Genomic DNA, 17,655 nt, shown 5'->3' with positions numbered 1-17,655 from the left:
TGTGTGTATAGGCCTATAGGAGAGTGTGTGTGTGTGTGTATAGGCCTATAGGAGAGTGTGTGTGTGTGTGAATAGGCCTATAGGAGAGTGTGTGTGTGTGAATAGGCCTATAGGAGAGTGTGTGTATAGGCCTATAGGAGAGTGTGTGTGTGTATAGGCCTATAGGAGAGTGTGTGTGTGTGTGTATAGGCCTATAGGAGAGTGTGTGTGTGTGTGTATAGGCCTATAGGAGAGTGTGTGTGTGTGTATAGGCCTATAGGAGAGTGTGTGTGTGTGTATAGGCCTATAGGAGAGTGTGTGTGTGTGTATAGGCCTATAGGAGAGTGTGTGTGTGTGAATAGGCCTATAGGAGAGTGTGTGTGTGTGTGTGTATAGGCCTATAGGAGAGTGTGTGTGTGTGTGTGTATAGGCCTATAGGAGAGAGTGTGTGTGTGTATAGGCCTATAGGAGAGTGTGTGTGTGTGTGAATAGGCCTATAGGAGAGTGTGTGTGTGTGTATAGGCCTATAGGAGAGTGTGTGTGTGTGTGTATAGGCCTATAGGAGAGTGTGTGTGTGTGTATAGGCCTATAGGAGAGTGTGTGTGTGTGTGTATAGGCCTATAGGAGAGTGTGTGTGTGTGTGAATAGGCCTATAGGAGAGTGTGTGTATAGGCCTATAGGAGAGTGTGTGTGTGTGTGTATAGGCCTATAGGAGAGTGTGTGTGTGTGTGTATAGGCCTATAGGAGAGTGTGTGTGTGTGTATATAGGCCTATAGGAGAGTGTGTGTGTGTGTATAGGCCTATAGGAGAGTGTGTGTGTGTGAATAGGCCTATAGGAGAGTGTGTGTGTGTGTGTGAATAGGCCTATAGGAGAGTGTGTGTGTGTGTGTGTGTGTGTATAGGCCTATAGGAGAGTGTGTGTGTGTGTGTGAATAGGCCTATAGGAGAGTGTGTGTGTGTGTATAGGCCTATAGGAGAGTGTGTGTGTGTGAATAGGCCTATAGGAGAGTGTGTGAATAGGCCTATAGGAGAGTGTGTGTGTGTGTGTGTGTGTGTATAGGCCTATAGGAGAGTGTGTGTGTGTGTGTATAGGCCTATAGGAGAGTGTGTGTGTGTGTGAATAGGCCTATAGGAGAGTGTGTGTATAGGCCTATAGGAGAGTGTGTGTGTGTGTGTGTGTGTGTGTGTGTATAGGCCTATAGGAGAGTGTGTGTGAATAGGCCTATAGGAGAGTGTGTGTGTGTGTGTGTATAGGCCTATAGGAGAGAGTGTGTGTGTGAATAGGCCTATAGGAGAGTGTGTGTATAGGCCTATAGGAGAGTGTGTGTGTGTGTGTGTATAGGCCTATAGGAGACTGTGTATACAATGCTAATCCCAACCGTTCCTATTAAAACACTTGAGTTGCATGGATGTATAGTCAAATAAAATGTTATTTATCACTTACACGTGTTTAGCAGATGTTATTGTGAGTGTAGTGAAATGCTTGTGTTTCTAGCTCCAACAGAGCTGTCATATCTAACAGTTTCACAACATATACCCACAATACACGTAAATCTAAGAAAGGAATGGATTAAGAATGTATACATATATGTCAGAGCGGCATTGGACTAAGATACAGTGGCATAGTATAGAATAAAATACAAGATATGGAGACAATATTCAAGTGGCTTGTGTTTAATTTCCTTAAAGTGGCCAATGAGTCCTAATCTATGTCAATAGGCAGCAGCCTCTGATGTGCTGGAGATGTCTGTTTAACAGTCAGTGGTGTAGTATAGAATACAATACAGTATATATATATGAAATGGGTTGTTGGGAAAAGGAAGCATTCAAGGTAAAGTATACACCTGTTGTATTCGGTGCATGTGAAAAATTGAATTTGATTTAATATAACTGTAACAGCGTTGTATAGTAGTGTAACAGCGTGGTATAGTAGTGTAACAGCGTGGTATAGTAGTGTAACAGCGTGGTATAGTAGTGTAACAGCGTGGTATAGTAGTAGTGTAACAGCGTGGTATAGTAGTAGTGTAACAGCGTGGTATAGTAGTAGTGTAACAGCGTGGTATAGTAGTGTAACAGCGTGGTATAGTAGTAGTGTAACAGCGTGGTATAGTAGTAGTGTAACAGCGTGGTATAGTAGTAGTGTAACAGCGTGGTATAGTAGTAGTGTAACAGCGTGGTATAGTAGTGTAACAGCGTGGTATAATAGTGTAACAGCGTGGTATAGTAGTGTAACAGCGTGGTATAGTAGTGTAACAGCGTGGTATAGTAGTGTAACAGCGTGGTATAGTAGTGTAACAGCGTGGTATAGTAGTGTAACAGCGTGGTAGTGTAACAGTGTGGTATAGTAGTGTAACAGTGTGGTATAGTAGTGTAACAGTGTGGTATAGTAGTAGTGTAACAGCGTGGTATAGTAGTAGTGTAACAGCGTGGTATAGTAGTAGTGTAACAGCGTGGTATAGTAGTAGTGTAACAGCGTGGTATTATAGTAGTGTAACGGCGTGGTATAGTAGTGTAACAGCGTGGTATAGTAGTGTAACAGTGTGGTATAGTAGTGTAACAGCGTGGTATAGTAGTGTAACAGCGTGGTATAGTAGTGTAACAGCGTGGTATAGTAGTGTAACAGCGTGGTATAGTAGTGTAACAGCGTGGTATAGTAGTGTAACAGCGTGGTATTGTAGTGTAACAGCGTGGTACGGTAGTGTAACAGTGTGGTATAGTAGTGTAACAGTGTGGTATGGTAGTGTAACAGTGTGGTATAGTAGTGTAACAGCATGGTATAGTAGTGTAACAGCGTGGTATAGTGGTGTAACAGCGTGGTAGTGTAACAGCGTGGTATAGTAGTGTAATAGTGTGGTATAGTAGTGTAATAGTGTGGTATAGAAGTGTAACAGTGTGGTATAGTAGTGTAACAGTGTGGTATAGTAGTGTAACAGTGTGGTATAGTAGTGTAACAGTGTGGTATAGTAGTGTAACAGTGTGGTATAGTAGTGTAACAGAGTTGTATAGTAGTGTAACAGTGTGGTATAGTAGTGTAACAGAGTTGTATAGTAGTGTAAAAGTGTGGTATAGTAGTGTAACAGTAATCTAACAGTATTGTAATAGTACTGTAATAGTGTGGTATAGTATTGTAACAGTGTGGTATATATTGTAATATTGTGGTATAGTATTGTAATAGTGTGGTAGGGTATTGTAATAGTACTGTAACAGCAATGTAATAGTACTGTAACAGTATTGTAATAGTGTGGTATACAGTGGTAGTGTAACAGTACTCTAACAGTATTGTAATAGTACTGTAGCAGTACTGTAACAACATTGTAATATTGTAGTATTGTATTAGTATTGTAACCGTAGTGTAATAGTAGTGTAACGGTACCTTGGCCTTGCTGCTCTCACAAGACTGCAGGCTGGCTAGGATTTGGCTCTCGATGGCCTGGACCCAGGCGTCTCTCTCCTCGTATGAGGTGGCCTCAAAGTGCCACGTCTGGCCCGTCAAAGACACAATGGTCAACTCAAAGTTCTCCTCTTGTTCTGGAGGACAGAGAGAAAGGGAGGGTCACTTTTAGGGTTGGTGGCATACACACATCTCATGCACTGCTACACACACACACACACACACACACACACACACACACACACACACACACACACACACACACACACACACACACACACACACACACACACACACACACACACACACACACACACACTCAGCCAAAACAGAAACGTCCCTTTTTCAGGACCCTGTCTTTCAAAGATAATTCATAAAAATCCAAATAGTCTTCATTGTAAAGGGTTTAAACACTGTTTCCCATGCTTGTTCAATGAACCACAAACAATTAGTTGTTAAGACACTAACAGCTTACAGACGGTAGGCAATTAAGGTCACAGTTATGAAAACTTAGGACACTGTTTGTGGTCTGGCCCAGGAGTGTGAAGGTGAACGGAAAGGCTGGAGCAACGAACCGCCCTTGCTGTCTCTGCCTTGCCGGTTCCCCTCTTTCCACTGGGATTCTCTGCCTCTAACCCTATTACAGGGGCTGAGTCACTGGCTTACTGGTGTTCTTCCATGCCGTCCATGGGAGGGGTGCGTCACTTGAGTCGGTTGAGTCACTGACGTGGTCTTCCTGTCTGGGTTGGCGCCCCCCCCTTGGGTTGTGCCATGGCGGAGATCGTTGTGGGCTATACTCGGCCTTGTCTTAGGACGGTAAGTTGGTGGTTGGAGACATCCCTCTAGTGGTGTGGGGGCTGTGCTTTGGCAAAGTGGGTGGGGTTATATCCTGCCTGTTTGGCCCTGTCCGGGGGTATCATCGGATGGGGCCACAGTGTCTTCTGATCCCTCCTGTCTCAGCCTCCAGTATTTATGCTGCAGTAGTTTATGTGTCGGGGGGCTAGGGTCAGTCTGTTACATCTGGAGTATTTCTCTTGTCTTATCCGGTGTCCTGTGTGAATTTAAATATGCTCTCTCTAATTCTCTCTTTCTGTCTTTCTCTCGGAGGACCTGAGCCCTAGGACCATGCCTCAGGACTACCTGGCATGATGACTCCTTGCTGTCCCCAGTCCACCTGGCCGTGCTGCTGCTCCAGTTTCAACTGTTCTGCCTGCGGCTATGGAACCCTGACCTGTTCACGGACGTGCTTGTTGCACCCTCGACAACTAGTATGATTATTATTATTTGACCATGCTGGTCATTTATGAACATTTTAACATCTTGACCATGTTCTGTTATAATATCCACCCTGCACAGCCAGAAGAGGACTGGCCACCCCTCATAGCCTGGTTCCTCTCTAGGTTTCTTCCTAGGTTTTTGGCCTTTCTAGGGAGTTTTTCCTAGGGAGTTTTTCCTAGCCACCGTGCTTCTTTCACATGCATTGCTTGCTGTTTGGGGTTTTAGGCTGGGTTTCTGTACAGCACTTTGAGATATCAGCTGATGTACGAAGGGCTATATAAATAAATTTGATTTGAAATTTGATTTAAAGAAGCCTTTCTACTGACTCTGAAAAACACCAAAAGAAAGATGCCTAGGGTCCCTGCTCATCTGCGCGAACGTATCTTAGGCATGCTGCAAGGAGGCATGAGGACTGCAGATGTGGCCAGGGCAATAAATTACAATGTCTGTATTGTGAGACGCCTAAGACAGCGCTACAGGGAGACAGGACGGACAGCTGATCGTCCTCGCAGTGGCAGACCACGTGTAACAACAACTGCACAGGATCGGTACATCCGAACATCACACCTGCGGGACAGGTACAGGATGGCAACAACAACTGTCCAAGTTACACCAGGAACGCACAATCGCTCCATCAGTGCTCAGACTGTCCTCAATAAGCTGAGAGAGGCTGGACTGAGGGCTTGTAGACCTGCGTTAAGGTAGGTCCTCACCAGACATCACCAGCAACTTCGTCGCCTATCGGCACAAACCCACCGTCGCTGGACCAGACAGGACTGGCAAAAATGTGCTCTTCACTGACGAGTCGCGGTTTAATCTCACCAGGGGTGATGGTTGGATTCGTGTTTATCGTCGAAGGAAGGAGCGTTACACAGAGGCCTGTACTCTGGAGCGGGATCGATTTGGAGGTGGAGGGTCCGTCATGGTCTGGGGCGGTGTGTCACAGCATCATCGGACTGAGCTTGTTGTCATTGCAGGCAATCTCAACGCTGTGCGTTACAGGGAAGACATCCTCCTCCCTCATGTGGTACCCTTCCTGCAGGCTCATCCTGACATGTCCCTCCAGCATGACAATGCCACTGTGCCAGTAAGTTCTCCTCACCTGCTACGTTAGTTCTCCTCACCTGGTACGTTAGTTCTCCTCACCTGCTACGTTAGTTCTCCTCACCTGCTACGTTAGTTCTCCTCACCTGCTGAGTAAGTTCTCCTCAGCTGCTGAGTAAGTTCTCCTCAGCTGCTGAGTAAGTTCTCCTCAGCTGCTACGTTAGTTCTCCTCACCTGCTACGTTAGTTCTCCTCACCTGCTACGTTAGTTCTCCTCACCTGCTACGTTAGTGCTCCTCACCTGCTACGTTAGTGCTCCTCACCTGCTACGTTAGTGCTCCTCACCTGCTGAGTAAGTTCTCCTCACCTGCTACGTTAGTGCTCCTCACCTGCTACGTTAGTACTCCTCACCTGCTACGTTAGTTCTCCTAACCTGCTACGTTAGTTCTCCTAACCTGCTACGTTAATTCTCCTAACCTGCTACGTTAATTCTCCTCACCTGCTACGTTAGTTCTCCTCACCTGCTACGTTAGTTCTCCTCACCTGCTACGTTAGTTCTCCTAACCTGCTACGTTAGTTCTCCTAACCTGCTACGTTAGTTCTCCTAACCTGCTACGTTAGTTCTCCTAACCTGCTACGTTAGTTCTCTTCACCTGCTACGTTAGTTCTCTTCACCTGCTACGTTAGTTCTCCTCACCTGCTACGTTAGTTCTCCTAACCTGCTACGTTAGTTCTCCTAACCTGCTACGTTAGTTCTCCTAACCTGCTACGTTAGTTCTCCTAACCTGCTACGTTAGTTCTCCTAACCTGCTACGTTAATTCTCCTAACCTGCTACGTTAATTCTCTTCACCTGCTACGTTAATTCTCTTCACCTGCTACGTTAGTTCTCCTAACCTGCTACGTTAGTTCTCCTAACCGGCTACGTTAATTCTCCTAACCTGCTACGTTAGTTCTCCTAACCTGCTACGTTAATTCTCCTAACCTGCTACGTTAATTCTCCTAACCTGCTACGTTAGTTCTCTTCACCTGCTACGTTAGTTCTCCTAACCTGCTACGTTAGTTCTCCTAACCTGCTACGTTAGTTCTCCTAACCTGCTACGTTAATTCTCCTAACCTGCTACGTTAGTTCTCCTAACCTGCTACGTCAGTTCTCTTCACCTGCTACGTTAGTTCTCCTAACCTGCTACGTTAGTTCTCCTAACATGCTACGTTAGTTCTCCTAACCTGCTACGTTAGTTCTCTTCACCTGCTACGTTAGTTCTCTTCACCTGCTACGTTAGTTCTCTTCACCTGCTACGTTAGTTCTCCTAACCTGCTACGTTAGTTCTCCTAACCTGCTACGTTAGTTCTCTTCACCTGCTACGTTAGTTCTCCTAACCTGCTACGTTAGTTCTCCTAACCTGCTACGTTAATTCTCCTAACCTGCTACGTTAGTTCTCCTAACCTGCTACGTTAATTCTCCTAACCTGCTACGTTAGTTCTCCTAACCTGCTACGTTAGTTCTCTTCACCTGCTACGTTAGTTCTCCTAACCTGCTACGTTAGTTCTCCTAACCTGCTACGTTAGTTCTCCTAACATGCTACGTTAATTCTCCTAACCTGCTACAAAAGTTACTGTCTGTAGCTGTATTCCATCTAGTCAAAAGCCTTTTCAGTGGAACAGATCAGAACAGTCTGTCAGCTCTACCACAGATCCTAGTGACCTCTGGAACCCCTCCACATCCATCCCCCTCCGGCCAGGATATCCCCCCAATTACAGGCCCTGTGGCCCCCAGTGGCCACCCCTGGACCCTTAGCTATCAGTGGTCCAGAATAAAGGCCAGTCATTACAATCACAACCCCCCCAGAGGGGAACACATGGGTCTGCTACCCAAACCTCACCCACCATAGGCTAAATGGGGCCACTCTGTTTTAGAGAGAGTGACGCAGGCTTTCACAGTTAACGTCAAAGCCCTGACATTGTGTGTCTCATTTGCGGGGTCACATTTGGAAGCTGTTAAGAACAAAAGGAGGGATTGAAGAAGAGGTGAAGTGGAGGAACATGGCAGGGTGGGAAGGAGGAAGAGCACAGCTGGTTCTAACAAGAGACCCTCTGATGAGGGAGATCAGACACCAACCTGGTTCCGTTTACAATTTACTCCAATGAGAAGGGACAGGGGGCCCAATTACATAATGAGGAGCCAATCAGCCCCCTCCTCACCCCTCATCAGCCCTCCAGCATGTGCTAATCAGAGGGCTTCTCAATAGGACTACCTGAGGAACCGGTGTGGGTAGCAGCGCCACGGTCTTGTAGTGACTGACTTGTCATCAGCGGAAGCTGGCTACATTGGTGGTAGCTGCGTTAACAGCTTATGGCTCTGGAGTGAATGAAACCTATATACTTCAAATAATACATTCCAGCACTAGTCAACCAGTTAGAATAGACTAGTAATCACTGACAGCTTTGTGATGTGTTCTGTCTGGGAGTGGAGGTCTGATCACCTCCCTGGGAGAAGATTACAAGTTTAATCAGCCGAGAAAAGGGAGAACGGCCAGAGAGAGAGAGAGAGAGAGAGCGAGAGAGACAGGCTGGAGGAGCCAAACCATTTACTCCTCTCCTCCTTTTCCTCACTCACTCATTTAGCTAATTGGCTTCCTCTCAGAGACCAGTGAAGCTGAAGTTCTCTTCTGGCTTCAGAGTGTTCAGACCCACAATGAAAGGCCTTTGTCTCCTTACATCTCTCTCTGCCTGTCTAAGGATGGGAGGATAGGCCCTGTGGCTAAATAAGTTAGAAACCTGAAGAGCCTTTAACTTCCTGCATGGGTAAAGAGACTGAAGATGTTGCAGGCCTGTCTCACTGTCTTCAGACTACATGATTCACCTGAAATAACCTCATCCATCTCGTCCTACAACCTTAAAGCTTATTTTCATCTTAGAGACATAGCTACAGTTCAAGACCTAAAGTATTTCTGCAGAGGTCAAATACTGTCCCTAAAGAGGCCTATAGGATGCATCTCAGAGGTCAAATACTGTCCCTAAAGAGGCCTATAGGATGCATCTCAGAGGTCAAATACTGTCCCTAAAGAGGCCTATCTGATGTGTCTCTCCCTATTTGTGTAAGAGAGCTCCTGGGACTGTGATTTTGTCTCGTCCTAGATTGGGCCCCACCCCTCAAACGCTGACAAGCCCTGTGGGGTCAGGAACAATGTTCTCATCATAATTAAATGTTCCTGCTTTTCTCTGCAGAGGGGGAGAGAGGGGGTGGTTGTTTGACAATTATGGAAACCAACAATGCAGAAAGTCGAGCCCAGCTAGCCGAGGCATAAATTAATGCTGTTCCAACCCCCATCGCTCCTCCCCCTCCTCAAGTCGATTAATGAATTTCAAAATAAAAATGAAAGGGCATTAGGCTGTGCAATTGTGTAACCCCCCCTTTCTAACACTCCCACCCCCAATTTTCCTCTGCAAACCCTGAAATGAGGTGGCCATTACTTGGGAGGCCCACTGAGTCATGAGAGGCTGCCTCAGACTGTCTCCTATACTGCCCTGATATACCACATCCTGTCCGTCTGTCTCCTATACTGCCCTGATATACCACATCCTGTCTGTCTGTCTCCTATACTGCCCTGATATACCACATCCTGTCTGTTTGTCTCCTATACTGCCCTGATATACCACATCCTATCTGTCTGTCTCCTACACTGCCCTGATATATCACATCCTGTCTGTCTGTCTCCTACACTGCCCTGATATACCACATCCTGTCCGTCTGTCTCCTATACTGCCCTGATATACCACATCCTGTCTGTCTGTCTCCTATACTGCCCTGATATACCACATCCTGTCTGTTTGTCTCCTATAGTGCCCTGATATACCACATCCTATCTGTCTGTCTCCTACACTGCCCTGATATATCACATCCTGTCTGTCTGTCTCCTACACTGCCCTGATATACCACATCCTGTCTGTCTCCTACACTGCCCTGATATACCACATCCTGTCTGTCTGTCTCCTACACTGCCCCGATATACGACATCCTGTCTGTCTGTCTCCTACACTGCCCTGATATACCACATCCTGTCTGTCTGTCTCCTATACTGCCCTGATATACCACTTACTGTCTGTCTCCTACACTGCCCTGATATATCACATCCTGTCTGTCTCCTACACTGCCCTGATATACCACATCCTGTCTGTCTGTCTCCTACACTGCCCTGATATACCACATCCTGTCTGTCTCCTACACTGCCCTGATATATCACATCCTGTCTGTCTCCTACACTGCCCTGATATACCACATCCTGTCTGTCTCCTATACTGCCCTGATATACCACATCCTGTCTGTCTCCTATACTGCCCTGATATACCACATCCTGTCTGTCTGCCTTCTACACTGCCCTGATAAACCACAGCCTGTCTGTCTCCTATACTGCCTTGATATATCACAGCCTGTCTGTCTCCTATACTGCCTTGATATATCACAGCCTGTCTGTCTCCTATACTGCCCTGATATACCACATCCTGTCTGTCTGCCTTCTACACTGCCCTGATAAACCACAGCCTGTCTGTCTCCTATACTGCCTTGATATATCACAGCCTGTCTGTCTCCTATACTGCCTTTATATATCACAGCCTGTCTGTCTCCTATACTGCCCTGATATACCACAGCCTGTCTCTCTCTTATACTGCCTTGATATATCACAGCCTGTCTGTCTCCTATACTGCCCTGATATACCACAGCCTGTCTCTCTCTTATACTGCCTTGATATACCACAGCCTGTCTGTCTGCTATACTGCCCTGATATACCACAGCCTGTCTCTCTCTTATACTGCCCTGATATATCACAGCCTTGATATATCACAGCCTGCCTGTCTCCAATACTGCCCTGATATACCACATCCTGTCTGTCTGCCTTCTACACTGCCCTGATATATCACAGCCTGTCTGTCTCCTATACTGCCCTGATATACCACATCCTGTCTGTCTGCCTTCTACACTGCCCTGATATACCACAGCCTGTCTGTCTCTTATACTGCCTTGATATATCACAGCCTGCCTGTCTCCTATACCGCCTTGATATACCACAGCCTGTCTGTCTCCTACACTGCTCTGATATACCGCAGCCTGTGTCTGTCTGTGTCTCCTATACGTCTCTGATATACCGCAGCCTGTCTGTCTGTCTGTCTCCTATACGTCTCTGATATACCGCAGCCTGTCTGTCTGTCTGTCTCCTATACGTCTCTGATATACCACAGCCTGTGTCTGTCTGTCTGTCTGTCTGTCTTCTATACGTCTCTGATATACCACAGCCTGTCTGTCTGTCTCCTATACGTCTCTGATATACCGCAGCCTGTGTCTGTCTGTCTGTCTCCTTTATGTCTCTGATATACCACAGCCTGTGTCTGTCTGTCTGTGTCTCCTATACGTCTCTGATATACCACAGCCTGTGTCTGTCTGTCTGTCTGTCTCCTATACGTCTCTGATTGTCACAACGTCCACAGAAGGTGGCGCCTCTCCTCGGTCGGGCGGTGCTCGGCGGTCGTCGTCACCGGCCTACTAGCTGCCACCGATCTGTTTCAGTGTCTGTTAGTTATGTCTGTTTTTTGATTGCACCTGTTTCGTGTTTGTCATTAGTGGGGGGGTATTTAGTTTGTCTGTGTTTAGTTAGGATTCGTGCAGGATTGTTCATTGTTTCGTGTGGTAGGGGTTGTATTGTTTATACGTAGTTGTTTTACTACTTATTGTCTAGGCATTAGGGTTGCCGGGCTGCGCCCCGTCTGTCTTTTCGAGTGGAGCTTCCCTCTAGTCTTTTGACTGTTGTGATCCCAGCCTTATATGGATTTTGCCCTTGGATATATTAAATCACGTTTGTTCCAACGGACCTCAGTCTCCTGCGCTTGACTCATCCTTCAATTGTTCTATCCGCCCGTGACAGAATCCCGCACCAAAATATGGAGTCAGCAGGAGCCGAAACACCATCTATGGAGGAACAAGTCTCCCAACATGCCAGCCTCCTCCACCGACTGGGCTCGGCCATGGACCAGGTACTGGCCCGTTTGGAGAGCTGGGAGCGAATCGCTCCTTCACCCCCACCAGGACCAAGTCATCACCCTGCGCCCCTACCGACACCCACCGAACCCAGTACAGGCGGGATCCGGATCATGGCTCCCAGGGAGTTCGATGGGACGGCCGCTGGGTGCAAGGGGTTTTTGCTACAGTTGGACCTGTACCTGGCGACCGTCCGGCCCTCTCCCTCCGATGAAGAGAGGGTGAGCGTCCTCATCTCGTGCCTCACGGGTAGAGCTCTGGAATGGGCCAACGCCGTCTGGGAGGGCCCAGACTCAGCTAAGGACGACTACCCAGAGTTCGCTCGCCGCTTCCGGGCGGTATTCGATCATCCCCCAGAGGGCAAGGCGGCGGGTGAGCGATTATTTCATCTGAGGCAGGAGACGAGGAGCGCTCAGGACTTTGCCCTGGAGTTCCGGACTCTAGCCGCCGGATCGGGGTGGAATGAGCGGGCCCTGATTGACCACTACAGGTGTAGTCTACGTGAGGACGTCCGCCGGGAGCTGGCTTGCCGGGACCATACCACCACCCTGGACCAGTTGATTGATTTGTCCATCAGGCTGGACAACCTGCTGGCTGCCCGGGGACGTTCCGATCGGGGCCTATTCATTCCACCTCCCATCCCTCCTGCTCCAACGCCCATGGAGCTAGGAGGGGCTGCTGCTAGGAGGACCGGAGGGGGGGGGGCCTCTCCTGCACCCGCTGTGGCCGTAGAGGACACACTGCGGACCGGTGCTGGAGAGGTTCTCCTGGGAATTCAGATGGCAGGCAGAGCACTACATCGACCCCCCAGGTGAGTCAGCACCAGCCACACCCAGAGCCCCCTGTCGACCACATGTACTTCTCTGTTTTTTTCCCCTGGGTTTTCCCCTCACTCCCAGTATAAGGCACTAGTCGATTCAGGCGCAGCTGGGAGTTTTATGGACCGTAGGGTTGCTGATAAGTTAGGGATTCCCCTGGTTAAACTGGAACAACCCTTCTCCGTGCACGCTTTAGATAGTCGACCACTAGGGTCTGGCCAAGTGAGGGAGGTAACAGTGCCACTGGTCAAGGTGACGCGGGGGGGTCATGAAGAACGTATCAGCCTGTTCCTTATTGATTCCCCGGCATTTCCGGTGGTACTGGGACTTCCCTGGCTAGCCTCTCACAACCCTCAGATTTCATGGGGGCAGAGGGCTCTTAAGGGGTGGTCGAGGGAGTGCTCAGGTAGGTGTATAGGAGTTTCCATCGGTGCAACCACGGTGGAGAGTCCAGACCAAGTCTCTACTGTGCATATTCCCTCTGAATATGCCGATTTGGCTATCGCCTTCAGTAAAACGAAGGCGACTCAATTACCACCCCATCGACAGGGGGATTGTGTGATAAACCTCCAGGCTGGCGCGGCCCTTCCTAAAAGTCACGTGTATCCTCTGTCTCAGGAGGAGACAGTGGCTATGGAGACATACGTCACTGAGTCCTTGAGACAGGGATACATTCGGCCATCTAAATCACCCGTCTCCTCAAGTTTTTTTTTGTGAAGAAGAAGGAGGGAGGCCTGCGCCCGTGCATTGACTATAGAGGTCTAAATTCTATCACAGTGGGGTTCAGTTACCCACTACCTCTCATTGTTACGGCCGTGGAGTCATTTCACGGGGCGCGCTTCTTCACCAAACTAGATCTCAGGAGCGCATATAACCTGGTGCGTATCCGAGATGGAGACGAGTGGAAAACCGCATTTAGTACCACATCTGGCCATTATGAGTACCTCGTCATGCCGTATGGGTTAAAAAATGCTCCCGCCATCTTCCAATCCTTTGTGGACGAGGTTCTCAGAGACATGCTTGGACAGGGTGTGGTGGTGTACATCGATGACATCTTGATCTACTCCGCCACACGCGCCGCGCATGTGGCTCTGGTGCGTAAAGTGCTTGGGCGGCTGCTGGAGCATAACCTATACATCAAGGCTGAGAAATGTGAGTTCTCCAAACAAGCCGTCTCTTTTCTGGGATATTGCATTTCCACCACAGGGGTGGTGATGGAATGTGACTGCGTTACGGCTGTGCGTAAATGGCCGACCCCTACCACGGTGAAGGAGGTGCAGCGGTTCTTGGGGTTCGCCAATTATTACCTGAGGTTTATCCAGGGTTTTGGTCAGGTGGCAGCTCCCATTACCTCACTGATGAAGGGGGGTCCGGTGCGATTGCGGTGGTCGGCAGAGGCGGACAGAGCCTTCCGTCGTCTGAAGGTTCTGTTTACCGACGCTCCGGTGCTGGCGCATCCGGATCCCTCATTGCCATTCCTAGTGGAGGTGGACGCGTCCGAGGCTGGGGTAGGAACAGTTCTTTCGCAGCGTTCGGGCGCTCCTCTGATGCTCCACCCCTGCGCATTCTTTTCTAAGAAGCTGAGCCCGGCGGAGCGCAACTATGATGTGGGGGACAGGGAGTTGTTAGCCGTGGTCAAGGCTTTGACAGTGTGGAGACATTGGCTTGAGGGGGCATGTCACCCTTTTCTCATCTGGACCGACCAGCGTAACCTGGAGTACATCCGGGCAGCGAGGAGACTTAATCCTCGTCAAGCCAGGTGGGCCATGTTCTTTACGAGGTTCCAGTTTACCCTTTCATACATTCTGGGTTCTCGGAACCGGAAGGCCGACGCACTGTCGCGTCTCTACGACACCGAGGAGCGGACCATCGATCCCACTCCCATACTCCCTGCTTCCTGTCTAGTGGCACCGGTGGTATGGGAGGTGGATGCGGACATCGAGCGGGCGGGTCGGTCAGAACCCACTCCACAATGTCCCGCGGGTCTGAAGTTCGTTCCGCTTGGTGTTCGCGATCGTCTGATCCGATGGGCCCACACTCTACGCTCCTCGGGTCATCCTGGGGTGGAACGGACAGTGCGAGGCCTGAAGGGGAAGTACTGGTGGCCCACCTTGGTTGAGGACGTAAGACACTATGTCTCTTCCTGTTCGGTGTGCGCCCAGTGCAAGGCTCCTAGGCACCTGCGTCGAGGGAAATTACAACCCCTCCCCGTTCCACAGCGACCTTGGTCTCACCGCTCGGTGGATTTCCTCACGGATCTCCCGCCATCTCAGGGGAATACTACGATCCTGGTTGTTGTGGATCGGTTCTCGAAGTCCTGCCGTCTGCTCCCGTTGCCCGGTCTTCCTACGGCCCTACAGACCGCGGAGGCCCTATTCACCCACGTCTTCCGGCACTACTGGGTGCCCGAGGACATCGTATCTGATCGGAGTCCCCAGTTTACGTCCAGGGTGTGGAGGTCGTTTATGGAGAGGCTGGGGTCTCGGTCAGCCTGACCTCAGGTTTCCAACCCGAGAGTAATGGGCAGGTAGAGCGCATTAACCAGGATGTAGGCAGGTTTCTGCGGTCTTATTGCCAGGACCGGCCAGGGGAGTGGGCACGGTTCGTGCCCTGGACCGAGATGGCCTAGAACTCTCAGCGCCACTCCTCTACTAACCTGTCACCCTTCCAGGTTGTGTTAGGTTATCAGCCGGTCCTGGTACCATGGCAACAGAGCCAGACAGAGGCTCCTGCGGTGGAGGAATGGGTCCAGCGCTCAAGGGAGACCTGGAATGCTGTTCAGGAGTGTATAAAGAGGGCTGGAGAACGACACAAGGAGAGCGCTGACCGCCACCGCAGTGAGGCCCCGTGTTTAACCCAGGGGATAGAGTCTGGCTCTCGACCCGGAACCTGCCCCTCCGGAAGCTGGGTCCGCGATTTGTGGGGCCATTCAAAGTCCTGAGGAGAATAAACGAGGTGTGTTATAGGTTACAACTTCCTACATATTACCGCATTAACCCCTCGTTTCATGTGTCTCTCCTCAGGCCGGTGGTAGCTGGTCCGCTGCAGGACGCTGAGGTGCGGGAGGTCCCCCCGCCCCCCCTGGACATCGGGGGGGGGGGGGGGCCCCGGCTTACACAGTCCGGGCCATCTTGGACTCCCGACGTCGGGTAGGGGGCCTGCAGTACCTCATGGACTGGGAGGGGTACGGTCCGGAGGAGAGGTGCTGGGTCCCGGCGAGGGACATTCTGGATCCAGCCATGTTGCGGAGTTTCCACAGCCTCCGCCCGGATCGCCCAGCGCCTCGCCCTCCGGGTCGTCCCCAAGGCCGGCGTCGGCGCGGGCCAGGGGAGGGGTACTGTCACAACGTCCACAGAAGGTGGCGCCTCTCCTCGGTCGGGCGGTGCTCGGCGGTCGTCGTCGCCGGCCTACTAGCTGCCACCGATCTGTTTCAGTGTCTGTTAGTTATGTCTGTTTTTTGATTGCACCTGTTTCGTGTTTGTCATTAGTGGGGGGGTATTTAGTTTGTCTGTGTTTAGTTAGGATTCGTGCGGGATTGTTCATTGTTACGTGTGGTAGGGGTTGTATTGTTTATACGTAGTTGTTTTACTACTTATTGTCTAGGCATTAGGGTTGCCGGGCTGCGCCCCATCTGTCTTTTCGAGTGGAGCTTCCCTCTAGTCTTTTGACTGTTGTGATCCCAGCCTTATATGGATTTTGCCCTTGGATATATTAAATCACGTTTGTTCCAACTGACCTCAGTCTCCTGCGCTTGACTCATCCTTCAATTGTTCTATCCGCCCGTGACACTGATATACCGCAGCCTGTGTCTGTCTGTCTGTCTCCTATACGTCTGATATACCGCAGCCTGTGTCTGTCTGTCTGTCTCCTATACGTCTCTGATATACCACAGCCTGTCTGTCTGTCTCCTATACGTCTCTGATATACCGCAGCCTGTCTGTCTGTCTCCTATACGTCTCTGATATACCGCAGCCTGTCTGTCTGTCTCCAATACGTCTCTGATATACCGCAGCCTGTGTCTGTCTGTCTGTCTGTCTCCTATACGTCTCTGATATACCATAGCCTGTCTGTCTGTCTGTCTTCTATACGTCTCTGATATACCATAGCCTGTCTGTCTGTCTGTCTTCTATACGTCTCTGATATACCACAGCCTGTCTGTCTGTCTGTCTTCTATACGTCTCTGATATACCATAGCCTGTCTGTCTGTCTGTCTGTCTTCTATACGTCTCTGATATACCACAGCCTGTCTGTCTGTCTGTCTTCTATACGTCTCTGATATACCATAGCCTGTCTGTCTGTCTGTCTTCTATACGTCTCTGATATACCATAGCCTGTCTGTCTGTCTGTCTGTCTTCTATACGTCTCTGATATACCACAGCCTGAATTGAAACCTGTCCAGCAGTGTGAGAAGGCCCTTGGTTAGATTTGATATGAGTATCACAACATAAGCTATCTGTTAACCTGAGACTTCTCAAAGGGAAATGGGCACTCAGACGCACACCGACGTGAAATACACATCAGCCTTTATTTGATATACTCTTTCAGGCACACACGCAGGGACACACACTCGCATTCTCTGTCGCCCCGCTACAGGGGAGAGCGAGAGAGAGAGTGGCGCTGTCGTCGGGGCAATTTGTGAACTCTGACACGGCCAATCTTTAACAGCACAACAATACACACCCAAATATAATATAGACCCTTCACCAATTCCAGGCAGTACAGAGGAGAGGCTGCACTACACATGTGGATGGACCAGGACTCAGGACCAGGACTCAGGACCAGGCCCGGCAAGAGTACCCAGAGAGAGAGGGTGTATGTGGGGTTGGGGTGGGTCTGGGGGCTGCAGTGAGGGGGGAGGATGCGTCTGGAAAAAGGAGAGGGGGAAGGAGGGGGGGGTGAGGCTCAGGAAACAGAAATTAAAAGCCTTAAATGTCAATGCACACAGTATTGCTTGGTGAAACAGGTCATTACTCCCTACAGTATTACCACCATTTTACAGCATTAACAACCTGGAAAATAGTGCAGCAACTGTTCACGTCTCAAGAAATAAATATTTATTTCTTATTGAACAAGTACATCATATAAGGGGGGGGGGGGGGGGGGCAATGGAATATAGG

The 17,655-nt window shown here is 49.5% G+C and overlaps 1 protein-coding gene across 8 annotated transcripts in view; it reads right to left on the bottom strand.

Annotated features, from left to right (window-relative positions):
* Window positions 1–17,655, bottom strand: part of agap1 (ArfGAP with GTPase domain, ankyrin repeat and PH domain 1) — a 318,347-nt gene that overhangs the window by 44,891 nt on the left and 255,801 nt on the right. For all 8 annotated transcript variants that reach the window (XM_082963618.1, XM_082963619.1, XM_082963617.1 and 5 more), the window contains one exon: window positions 3,353–3,507. In XM_082963618.1, coding sequence (XP_082819744.1) covers window positions 3,353–3,507 — 155 coding nt within the window. The remainder of the gene's footprint in view (window positions 1–3,352; window positions 3,508–17,655) is intronic.

The sequence above is a fragment of the Salmo salar genome, chromosome 17, assembly GCF_965601325.2.
Source record: "Salmo salar chromosome 17, fSalSal1, whole genome shotgun sequence".
Lineage (NCBI taxonomy): Eukaryota > Metazoa > Chordata > Actinopteri > Salmoniformes > Salmonidae > Salmo > Salmo salar.
Note: the sequence above shows the minus strand (reverse complement) of the source record. Positions and strands in the feature narration are given on the sequence as shown.